This window comes from Rhea americana, unplaced genomic scaffold, assembly GCF_003343005.1.
Source record: "Rhea americana isolate MKP2758 unplaced genomic scaffold, rheAme1 scaffold_537, whole genome shotgun sequence".
NCBI classification, from domain to species: Eukaryota; Metazoa; Chordata; class Aves; order Rheiformes; family Rheidae; genus Rhea; species Rhea americana.
The window spans coordinates 139,557-151,811 of record NW_028186687.1 but is presented as its reverse complement, the minus strand read 5'-3'; the positions used below and the strand labels follow the sequence as shown (position 1 = coordinate 151,811).

At 51.1% G+C, this 12,255-nt stretch overlaps 2 protein-coding genes across 2 annotated transcripts; both read right to left on the bottom strand.

Annotated features, from left to right (window-relative positions):
• Positions 1-86: 86 nt before the first annotated feature.
• On the bottom strand, positions 87-3,179 carry LOC146588153 (protocadherin beta-16-like). Its single transcript, XM_085318465.1, has one exon. It carries the CDS (start codon positions 3,089-3,091, stop codon positions 638-640), a length of 2,454 nt encoding a protein of 817 aa, XP_085174591.1. The 5' UTR covers positions 3,092-3,179; the 3' UTR covers positions 87-637.
• Positions 3,180-4,370: 1,191 nt separating this feature from the next.
• LOC146588152 (protocadherin beta-16-like) lies at positions 4,371-11,640 on the bottom strand. The gene is made up of 2 exons (XM_085318460.1): positions 8,249-11,640; positions 4,371-5,339 (listed from the first exon to the last, which is right to left on the bottom strand). Exons 1-2 carry the CDS (start codon positions 10,676-10,678, stop codon positions 5,220-5,222), a joined length of 2,550 nt encoding a protein of 849 aa, XP_085174586.1. The 5' UTR covers positions 10,679-11,640; the 3' UTR covers positions 4,371-5,219.
• Positions 11,641-12,255: the final 615 nt, after the last annotated feature.

Here is a 12,255-nt window from a genome sequence, read left to right as displayed (position 1 = left end):
CCGCGTCCCGCGTGCGGACGCGCAGCACCGCCGCGCCCGCCGCGTTGTTCTCCGCCACGCAGGCGCGGTGGGCGGGAAGGACGCGATATTCTTGGCTGTAGAGATATGCATTCTCCATTTCAGACTGGGTAACCAAAACAGTATCGTTGAAAGAAAAAAAAAATCGGAAAGGGAAACGCGTTGCTGCAGTCTGAAAACATGACTAAGGCACTCCCGCGCATTTTTACCCGAAATACCCAGGATCTTCTGTTGGAAGTAATCAAACTTTTCATCTTCACTGCGAATACAGCAAAAGCCCTTATACTCTCCCCGTTGGTCTCTTGGGGTTTCAGTGTCTACAGTCATTTGCCTAACCACAGTTATCGCGAAATAGACACTGAAGCTCCGTCACCGAAAACATTAGGGTGAAGGTCAATGTGGAATACTTTTGCTTTAAAGTCACGGGATCTCGTAAGTTACCCGAAGCAGAGAAATCAACACAGCACAGAGCTAACGTTCGATAGGCAATATATATTACAGCACAGCACCGGCACTGAATCTAATCGCCGGTCTTGCTCTAAGGATGAGAAGCACTGTTCCAGGAAGGCTTACTTGTAAACGCGTCCCCATATTCCAATTTGCATGCGGGGAGGAGCAACTAAACATACGGTGAAGTTGTTCTCACCTGATTAACTTCACTTTCACAAGTTGGTTGTGAGCGGGACAGAAGTTCTTCATCCTTGCCCGCGTCCATCTCAGAGCAGCTTTGTGGAGGAGGTGGACTCGAGAGGACGGGTCTTAGGAACTTGAATCCGCTGTTCCCTGAGCCAGTAGTCAAGCATACTTCGTAGCGGTAACCCCGCGACAGAGTAGCCATGCCGGCCATGTCCACAAAACTACTGGAGAAATCACCATCAGCGTAGCAGTGGGCAGAGGGAGGTGAACGTCCTCCCCATAGTCGACCGTTGCAGACCTTCGCACCTGAAAACGCGACGATGAATAAGAGGAAGAGAGACGAGATGGAGCACAAGGAAGCGATGAGGTAGGTGACTAGCAGATTCTCCTCCTCCTCCGCCTCCGGCCTGCTCACAGGAGCGTGGGAAAGCTGCAGGAAGGCGTCCGAAAAGCCCTCCACTAGGGCGAGGCTGAGGGTGACGGTGGAGGACAGCGCCGGCTGCCCGCTGTCTCTCACAAGCACCACGAGTCTCTGCCGGGCCGCGTCGCGCTCCGACACGGCCCGCGCCGTGCGCACCTCGCCGCTGTGCAGCCCCACGCGGAAGAGCCCCGGCTCCGTGGCCTTGGCCAGCTCGTAGGAGAGCCACGCGTTCTGCCCCGAGTCCGCGTCCACCGCCACCACCTTGGCCACCAGGTAGCCGGCCTGTGCCCGGCGCGGCACCAGCTCGCCCACCGCCGCGCTGCTGTTGGGCAGCGGGTGCAGCACGACGGGCGCGTTGTCGTTCTCGTCCCGCACCTCCACGCGCACCAGCGCCTCGGTGCTGAGCGGCGGCGAGCCGCCGTCAACGGCGCGCACGGCTACGTGGAAGGCGCGCACCTCCTCGTAGTCCAGTGGACGGAGGATATAAAGTTCCCCATTCTCCGAGTTGACTGACACATTGGACTTCTTTCCCTGCTCCCACACCAGCGCGTAGCTCACGCGGGCGTTTTTCCCTGTGTCGGTGTCCGTTGCGCTCACGCGGCCCAGGCTCGTCCCCGCGGGCTCGTTCTCGTGCAGCACCATGGTGTAGGAGGCCTGGGTGAAGGTGGGCGCGTTGTCATTCACGTCCGAAAGCCGCACGAGTAGCGTCTGTGCCATAGAGAGTGCGGGGGCCCCCGCATCGCGGGCCCGCACAGTAATGTTGTACGCGGCCTCGCGTTCCCGGTCCAGCGCCTCCGTCGTCACTAGCGCGTACGAGCCTGCCGCCAGCGCCGTGATACTGAAAGGCACTTCGCCCAGCAGCTCGCAGCTCGTCCTGCCGTTGTCCCCCGAGTCCCGGTCTCGCACACTGAACAAGGCCACCACGGTCTGCGGCGGGGCTGCTTCCGAGAGGGGGCTCGTCAGAGAAGTGATGGTCACCTCGGGGGCATTGTCATTCACATCGAGGACCTCCACCAGAACCTTGCAGTGCGTAGACAGGCCCCCTCCATCTGTGGCCTGGACATCTATCTCGTAAGTCTTTGTTTCTTCATAATCCACTGTCTTTTTGAGTCGAATGTCCCCTGTCTTAGGATTTATTTTAAAAGTCTGATGATTCTCCTCTGAATTCTGAATGATGGAGTACGCTATTTCCCCATTCATTCCTGCGTCTAAATCGCTAGCAGACACTGCCACCACTAAGGTGTCTTTAGTGCTATTTTCAAACACTCGGACTTTATACAGACTCTTGGTGAATACTGGGATGTTGTCGTTTACATCCAGAACTTGCACGTGGATCAGGGCTGTAGCAGACCGCGGTGGAGACCCGCCATCCACAGCTGTGAAGCTTAAAGTGACTTCTGCCCGCTCCTCCCTGTCCAGGGCTCGGTCCAGGACCAGCTCAGCATAGCGCCTGCCATCATTCCTCTTCCGTGTGGAAATACGGAAATAGTCATTGGAGCTGATGTTATAATGATGGAGACTGTTATTCCCCACATCTGGGTCATAAGCACTTTCCAACAAAAATCGAGCTCCTGGCATTGCAGTTTCTGGGATCCTTAAAATCATCTCATTGCTTAAGAACATGGGAGCATGATCGTTTATATCAGTGATGCTTACCTCGGCACGGAAGGACTGAAGTGGACTCTCTAGCAGCACCTGGAATCGCACCAGGCAAGGCTCACTCTGCCCGCACAGCGCCTCTCGATCCATCCTTTCTTGCACCACCAAATCCCCAGTATGCTGGTTCAGCTGTAAATAGTGCCCATTTCCTTCAGGTACGAGCCGGGCCTGGCGAGTCAGTAATTCTTCAGCCGTGAGTCCCAAATCCTTCGCGATATTCGCCACAAAGAAGCCTCTCTCTGCCTCTTCAGGCACAGAGTACCGGGCGGTTTCTGCACTCACCCCCGACACACAGAGGAGCAGGATCAGAGGCATCGCTCGCCCTGGGAGTGGTTTCTCGCTCTTTCTCAGCTCCATTTTTGCCTAGCTGAAGCGCTCTCCTCCCTCTATGAGCTGAGCGGGAGCTCCCGATGCCTCTCCGCCGATCTAGCGGGCAGGGATCTCAGCCTGGCGTCCCCCGAACAGAGCAGCCCCAGGGCGGTGCAGCCGCCGCGATCCGCCCCGCCTGGCCGAGCCCCGCAGAGGCGGCGGCGGCGGCCGGGAGCTGCGCGGCGCCTCCGCGCCTTCGCGGTCAGCAGCGGCACCAGGCGGCCGACGGGGATATTTTCTGAGTGCAAAGCCGAGAAAACGGACTGCTCGATTCCTCTACTCAAAGCTCAGAGCGTATGGATTTAACTGCCTACACACCTGTCAGACGGTTAGACACTGGCTGATGAATATTATGCCTTATAACTGCAAGTGCATCACTTAGGTTACTCAATAAATTTAATGTGGATGAGATTGACCTCCCTCCCAAAAAATAAATAGTAATAGCTTCTGCGAAGCTGAACTTCTGAGTTTAGAGGCAGATTCCTGTCATGTCATCCGCAGGTGTCTGTGATCCGTGGATGGTGGGTTGGAGACACTGGCATTATCAGAGCTGATGGAAAGTCTATCTGACTGCCAGACAGGTTCTTTCCTTCCATTAAAATCAGCAGAGATGGGAGGAACCGTCTGGGCAGGCAGCACAAGGTGCTGAGTCCTCCCTGAAGGCTGTTTAACTAAAAAACTGTATATTGATATAGCTGCCCAGTATCTAAAGCGAGCTGGTCCATGAACCGTGCCAATGATGATTATGTAGCTGATGATAGTAATTCTTGGAATGATTTCTGAAATGGATAGAGATTTTTTGCTGATTCACAGCCCCTTAAGCCGAGAGCCCTCGTGAAAAGCGGCCTCCGGGCAGCATCTCTTGCATCTTGAGTCTCAGCGGAGGACTCTCGTGGCTCAGACAAACTCCCTCCTTCCTATTGTGGCTCCTGAGCAGGGAAAGATGATGGATGACCTGTTTTCTCCGGCATAAAATCCAATCTAAAATGCTCTGGTTTATTCCTGCAATACTGCTCTTAGTGAGGCTATTTCCTTGGCAGTGGCTGTGACAGGTGACTTCAGAGGCACTTCAGAGAAGCTCGTTAGAGCCCCTTAACTCCTAGCACAGTTCCTTCCTCCCATACCTAACAACTGCTGATCGCCCTTCTGCTGAGCTGAGAAGTACCGTTAAAAGTCACTGCTTTAACACCACATTCATGGACTGGAAGCCTCTCTGCAGCGAACAGCAGCAAACACAGACTGAAACAGAACACTCACTCGAGGCAGATCCAGCAAGTAGGTTTTATTGTTTTTTTTCATCAGACATTTGACTCTTAAAAACGTGTGAGCAACAGGAAATATCACATGAATTCGTATTTCAGTACCGAGTAATGAAAGCAAAAGAAGATAAAAAGTTTCCAGACTCACTGCATTTTACAGTGCCTTATCTTTGTTATAGAAGCTATAACCTATTTTGCTGTAAAACCGTTAATACTACTTCTAATTCTCTACCACCTTACACTCAACTATCCTGAAATGCTCTATAACTATTCAATTTCATATTGTGAAAAAAAAGGAATGCAGTCTTCATCATCCACGTTTTATAATGTGGAAAATCTGTAAAGTCTTGGTCTAATAGGCAAAGTGTGTTAAGGTCAGCCGTTTCTAACGTAATCAACTTCTGCTTGTTATTAAAGAGTTTGTTTGCACGTATTACTTCATGTCATTTAATAAATGTTTGGGGTGGCATTTAGCAGACTGCTGAAAATTAAGACAGTATTACAGAACCCCCTCCATAAGGAAAAAAATATAGAAAACATATGAAGGAAAAATTACCCTTGAAGATCTCCTTTTGGTTTTCATATTTCCCTTGATATTCAGATGCAGCAGCAGTCCCACAATCATACATCAAGAAAGGTGTAATCAGCATACGACACAGTTTTCCTCCATCCATATCACAGTTGTAAAATACCTAAGTGAACAAAATACTACATAAGAGGAGAGTGTCCTTGCTCTCTTGCAGAGACGACTTGTGCCTTCTTGGTATTTCTTTTTGGTGTATGTTATGTCTCTTGGTTCTGGTTTCTCCATGATGGCTTTAAATGGTGCAGACAGACATGCTTGTCCTTGTCCTCATCTACTGATGGGTGAGCCAAGGGTTTTGATCAGGAATATCCTTTAACCCTATAACCTTGTTAGCAGCGCAATCTGCTTCCATTGGCCTGGGACCCGTGTCTTCAGAGAGGGAAGCTCTGCCCTGCAAAGAACAGAGTAGAGGTCTGTAATTTGAAGGCTGAAAGTAAGCAGAAGTCAGTGAGAAGCGCACTGGTTTCCAGACATGCCTTATACCTTGGTACTCTTCTCTACCCAGAGACAAAAGTGAAGGTGGGCAGCAGAGTCTCTTTGATCCTAACAGGGCAAAGCTAAAGCCTGAACATATCCTACTTATTATGGACATCCTAAGGGAACTACTGAAAACCATTTATGAGTCTGGGATGGGGGAGGGAGCACTGTTTCATGAGAAGATCCTAAAAAAAAATCACTTTCATAAAAAAGAAATAAATCGATTTAATATTGATGTCTCGAGGTGAGTCCTCATTTCCCACCGAGGCATTTGCATAGAAGACTTCCCTGCCTCAGCGGCTATTAAACAGGGCGATGCTGTGGGGTGACCATGACAGGATATATGGGAGTCTTCACTGTCATAGCTGTTTGTTATGTGGACTCTCATGAAATGCACGAGGTAGCTGGATCCCCCAAAACTCTGAAATTCGAGTTAAAAGGGAACCTAGACTTGATGCTAGAACAAGGAGAGACAGAGAAGTCACAGGAGCTGTTTTAACTACCATCTGTAGTCTGCTCATGCTCTTTTAAACAGTCAAGAGATTAAAGGGAACCTCAGAAATGACCCATATCAGGCGCCTACTTTGCATCATGCCTCCCCAATCTCTTGCCCCTTGTCCACTGATTGTCATCATTCCAGCCACTGCAACCTCCACTGGAGGATAGGGAAATTCATAGCATTTGTGGGCCAGTAGTGGTGAATGGCAGACGTTGGACCGAGAAAGATGACATCTAAGATTGAATGCATGGAATTGAAGATATTCACATGGCAGATTCAAGGCGCAGCTTGTAGGTGGGGGGATCAGATACCTTTTTTTTCTCTCTTTTGTCCTTGGACTTTTTAAATCTGGAAATAGGCATCAACTATACAAGCTGCAAACTACCCTCGGGGGAAAAAAAAAAGAAAGAAGAGATTTGCTAAGATTACTCAAAAAGAGATAAGATCAGATTCCTAATTGTTTTTCGTATTCTACTGAGCCCATAGAGACGTCTCTAAACGGCAGGCATGTCCTGCAAATCGCTTAGCAGCTCCGGTTTGTTTTTCCTTAGTTAGCCATTAACTTTTCTTGCTGGATATGACACAGCTTGAGGAGACAAGAATAGCAGTTTGCAGAGTCTTCTTAAGAGGATAACTGGGAGAGAAGAGAGTACGAGAGTGTACCCATCTGAACCAAATGGAAATGGGAAGGAACAGCAATAACAGAAAACTACTAGAAATGAAAGATCTTTGTGCAATGCAATGGCACTCGTAATGAAAGCATTTATTTCTCCTAAGGACTCTCTTTCGTGCTTTCAAGGCTAATGCGATGCTGCAAGCAGGTGCTCTGCTCCCGTCAGAGAGAATGAAAGTCTGTGGGACCCCAGACAGTGAAACTGCCCCATGCCCAAGATCAGTGACAAGGGATCTTCATAGCAGCGCTATGGACATGGTTGCTGGTGCTTTTCATGAGCGCTTGAGTGGATCAGGAACGGACAGGGAGGATGCATTACAAAGCCCAGATTTCCACATCTAACCGGCCAATATTATTAATATATATGACAAAAATAAAATGGATGTTAATGGCAGAGGTGTGCTCTGTGGCTTTCAGTAACTTGTAGAACGCTCTGGCTTTCAGCTCTCAAAATTATCTGTTCTCTTGCTTTCGGTTGTGGGCACCGGTAATGAGCAGCAGGAACCAGATTTCTAATTTTTTAAAGTTTTGTTGCTGGAAATAAGGTGTCTCTTGGCTGGGAACACAAGAAGGGACCTCGAGTAGCTTTTTGTTACAATTTTAAAGTGATAATATGTTATTACGTGTTCAATACTTTAGTTTACATAACTAACCAGGTCTAGCCACGATTCTTAGTTCTGCCAGTCCCCTTGCCATGTTACAGTACGAGATCCGTACCAGCCTTATTTGACCCAATTTTTACACCTCTTCCGGTGTTACCTTTGAACAACTTTTGTACTCTTGGCTGGATTAAACGTGTTTCTTTGCAGTTCTTCAACTTTGCAAGAAAAACAGGGCTAAGGTAAGGTCAGAGAAGATATTCTGCTTGCAGGGCTTGCGACTTTGCACGTTCTTTTTCTGCAAAATCAGAGTATACTGGAAATTTCCTTAACACTGCCTCAAGTCAGTTCCACCACCAGCACCGATAACCACCCCAGCTTCGAATAGCTGTTGGAGGATGTTGTCAACGACAGGGCAGCACATCATATTATTGTACCCGGAGTCCTGCTTGTTCACTCGGACAGGACCACCACCGTCCCAGGGAGGCCGTCTCTTTGGGAGCAGTGTCATTCCTGCCCTGGATCACCACGGGCTCTTTGCAGTGCATGGACAGATGCCCCACCTTCTACTTCATCTGTCGGTGGCTCATATATCCATTCCACAGGCCTCGTCTTCTCATGATCCAATTGCCCACCATTCGGATGACACCAGAGACTTTATCTAGTGCAAATAATCAGAGGATCTTCCGGGTATCTGCAGTGGCGCTGTGATCCGGGTCACTTATTTCCACTTTAGTGACAATAGTCCTGGGGAAGCTGTTTTCCATTTACATCCTGCTTTATACCTCGACAGAGCGGATGCAGAAAAGTTCAGTAATCCAGCACTTGGAGTGCAGCTGGGCCGTGCCAGATCTCCACGGTAAGCCTCCACCAGCGCCTGTGAGACCGTCTCCGGCCCATGCCTTCTCTCCAGGGATTCCTGCTGCACCAGCTCCGCCTGTTTGCTACTCCCCTCTGTGCTGCACCCATAGTCAACGATAACACCTCCCCCACCCTTCCCTTTGCTCCATCCACCTCCCTCCCTGGAGCCTTGCCCCGCGCAGGTCCCTTACCTGTGCTGTCCAGTCACCTTCTTCCCTGAGGCTGGCCACGTCTTGCGAACACACAGAGCTCCGCTGGTCTCCTGGACCGGGGGGCAGTCCGGCTGGGAAACAGGGGAAGAGGGGCCTGAGGAACCGGAACTCGTTGTTGATAGTCCCGGCAGCGAAGCAGACATCGTACACGTAGCTGCGAGGCAGGGAGCCGGAGCTACCTTCCCCGGCAATCTTCGGGAAAGCGGGCCCTGTCTCTGCCTCCCTCCCCCTGGCCCGCCGCACCTTCACAACCACAATGGCCACCACGGTGATCAGGAACAGTGCCGACACGGAGGACAAGCAGATGATGAGGTACGGCGTCAGTGGCGCGTCGGGGTCGTCGGCGGGCACCTCCTCGCTGACTCGCAGGTGGGCTTCAGAAAAGCCCTCCACTAGGGCGAGGCTGAGGGTGACGGTGGAGGAGCGCGGCGGCTGCCCGCTGTCTCTCACAAGCACCACGAGTCTCTGCCGGGCCGCGTCGCGCTCCGACACGGCCCGCGCCGTGCGCACCTCGCCGCTGTGCAGCCCCACGCGGAAGAGCCCCGGCTCCGTGGCCTTGGCCAGCTCGTAGGAGAGCCACGCGTTCTGCCCCGAGTCCGCGTCCACCGCCACCACCTTGGCCACCAGGTAGCCGGCCTGTGCCCGGCGCGGCACCAGCTCGCCCACCGCCGCGCTGCTGTTGGGCAGCGGGTGCAGCACGACGGGCGCGTTGTCGTTCTCGTCCCGCACCTCCACGCGCACCAGCGCCTCGGTGCTGAGCGGCGGCGAGCCGCCGTCAACGGCGCGCACGGCTACGTGGAAGGCGCGCACCTCCTCGTAGTCCAGTGGACGGAGGATATAAAGTTCCCCATTCTCCGAGTTGACTGACACATTGGACTTCTTTCCCTGCTCCCACACCAGCGCGTAGCTCACGCGGGCGTTTTTCCCCGTGTCAGCATCCGTCGCGTTCACGCTGCCGATTCGGAGCATTGGGCTGTTGTTCTCCTTCACTGACATGGTGTAAACTGCCTTTGTGAACTCCGGGGGGTTGTCGTTCACATCAGATATCTGCACGAAGATGCTTTCCTCAGAACTCAGCCGCGGTGTGCCCCAGTCCATGGCCGTGATGGTGATGTTGTATTCCGCCGCTCTCTCCCTGTCCAGGGCCGCGTCTGTCCGCAGCTCGTAGTAATTGTCGAAAGTGGCTGTGAGACCGAAGGGCAAGTCCTCATTGATCGCACACTCCGTTCTCCCGTTGTCTCCAGAGTCTCGATCTCGCACTTTGAACAAGGCCACCACGGTTCGGGGTGGGGCGTCCTCGGGAATGGAGGCGGAGATGGAGGTAAGTGCTATCTCTGGGGCGTTGTCGTTCACATCCAGGACCTCCACGTGCACTTTGCAATGCGCAGACAGCCCCCCACCATCGGTGCCTCTCACCACCATCTCATGGCTTTTTGCTTCCTCGAAGTCCAGGTTGCCCGAGATCCATATCTCACCGGTGGCAGGGTTCAGCTGAAAGAGGTGGCGAGACCGCTCTGACGTTTGGGTGAAGGCATATCGCACTTTGCCATTGGACCCTTCATCGGGATCCTCAGCCGCGACTCTAACCACTAGCTGCTCCGGCGGGCTGTTTTCGGCCAGGCGTACCTCATAGACCTCCCGACCAAAGACAGGATTATTGTCATTGGCATCCAGCACCACGATCCGGACCTGAGCCGTGCCTGACCTGGGAGGTGAGCCCCCGTCAGTGGCGATGAGGAGCAAATTTACTTCTGGCTGGTCTTCGCGGTCCAGGTGCTGCTGTAGTACAAGCTCTGCGTATTTCCCCCCATCCTTTCCGGTCCCAAGATCTAGAGAAAAATGTGAGTTGGGCCCAAGGCTGTATTTTTGCAGGCCGTTGCTCCCCACGTCAGTGTCTCTGGCACTTTCCAAAGGGAAACGAGACCCCGGAGATGCCGTTTCCAGAATCTCTAGAACCATCTCCTTTTCTGGGAATACAGGGGAGTTGTCATTTATGTCAAGAATCTCCACTTCCCCTCGTATCAGTTGCAATGGATTTTCAAAGAATATCTTAAAGAAGAGTGTGCAGATATCGCTCTGTGGACAGATCTCCTCTCTGTCTAGCATTTCCTTCACTGTCAGGACTCCCGTGTCTTGATTCAGCAGGAAATACTGCTCGTTCCCCTCGGATACAACGCGGGCCTTGCGAGCAGCGAGCTGGCTGAGAGAAACCCCCAGGTCCTTTGCAACGTTGGCAACAAAGGAGTCCTTCTCCATTTCCTCTGCCAGAGTATAGCGCAGGGTTTCAGACCCGATTTGACACACGCATACACAGAGAATAAACAAGCTCACTTGCCTTTTGATGCCTCTGCTCGCCATCAGTTTCCAGGAAAACCGTCCTTTCGGGGCATCCTCTGTGGTTCTCAGCATTTTTACACAGCGTCCAAAGCAGAGCGGTGTTTCCCGGGAATCCTGCGGCGAGACACTATTTCTGAACCCCCCCGGAGCCTCCCAAACTCTGCACCCCGCCGCTCTTCCCGAGCAGCTCGATCGGCTTTTCTGTCTCCCTATATCCTGCTTGCTGCTGACTGAGTAACTGGTGTGGGCAGAGAAACCTTCCGGTCCGTGGCCAACAGCCCCACCCAGCGTCGCAAGGGCGAATCTTTCCTTTGCCTTTCACATTCGGGGAAAGTGCTGACATTTTGAGTTTACTGCTTAAATCTGCACTCTTCGTGCCGACCTGAACCACTGTAATGTAAATACTAGTCTTTGTTTGGAAGCAGACTTACTCCTTGTATATAGGAGTTTGCTATCTCACAGTGGGGAGCTCTTTAGAAATAGCTTGTGTTTTCCCTTTATGTTGCATAGGATTTGTAAAATCTACCACTTCCACAGTATACATTACTGTATTTTCCGTTTCTTCTCCTCTAAAAAATCACCGTAGATCATTTAGCAAGTGGGGCGGGCCAGAGAATCTCTGCTATTGAACAGAAGAGCTGGTGCCGTGGAATTTATAGGGAAAGGTCCTGGAAGCAAACGCTTATGGCAGGAGCTCACTATCACAGTAAAATCATTATAACTAATCACTCTAATAGATCACTGTAATGCAGTTTTCCCCACATTTGTATCACACCTCACTCAAAGGTTGTAGGACTCTTACACTTCTCCATCTCCCAAATATTAAGACCTCAACAAGTATCTCTGTGAACTGACAAAAATATTCTCCCCTGCTACCTGCTGATCTGCCTGGTTCTTCCATCCGTCCTGAGATGCGTCATTGTACGACACAGCGCTCCTACGTCCGTGAAAAATGCCCCTTTCCTAGTCAAAAAATCGAAATGTTGCAACCTACTTTCATATTTTGGAGAGATACAGTTCTTTCTGTTCTGATATTCACCACACGGGCTTAGAAATACCTTAAAGGACTGCACTCAGAGATCAAAGCTGGACTTCATCTGTGTAAGGATACTTAACGGCTGTGTAAAGATACAAAAGCTGTTTAACATAACAGGAGAGGTCATAAATTAAACACCCAGATACACAAACCCTAACGAGAAGGAGCAGACGAAGACGATGACAAAGACCAGAGCCCTTAACATACTGATCGATGGGCCATTAAAGGAACCGCTCAAGTGTAACCTCAAAGAGATTCAACCGGAAACTTTGTAAACGAGACGACGAAGGGGGAGGAAAAAAAAATTATCGTGGATTATCAGGACCCGTCCATAGGAAATAGCAAACTGATTATGGACGTTTGTTTGAGGCGGACTGGGTTAATCTAAAAAGTTTAGTTTATTAAGGGATGATCAGTGGGAGGATCAAATTCGAGGAACAGAAGGAGTCAGCAGTTATGGAGGAGGAACAAATGGGAAAATGGTGGAGAGGGGGGTAAAAAGAGCTGATCGTGTTTGAGCAATGGCTTGATGAGCTTGACCCAAGATCCGGGTCGGAGACTGGATAAAGACCTAGGGTTTAATTGCCAATCCTGAGAATTGGGTTACCTCCCG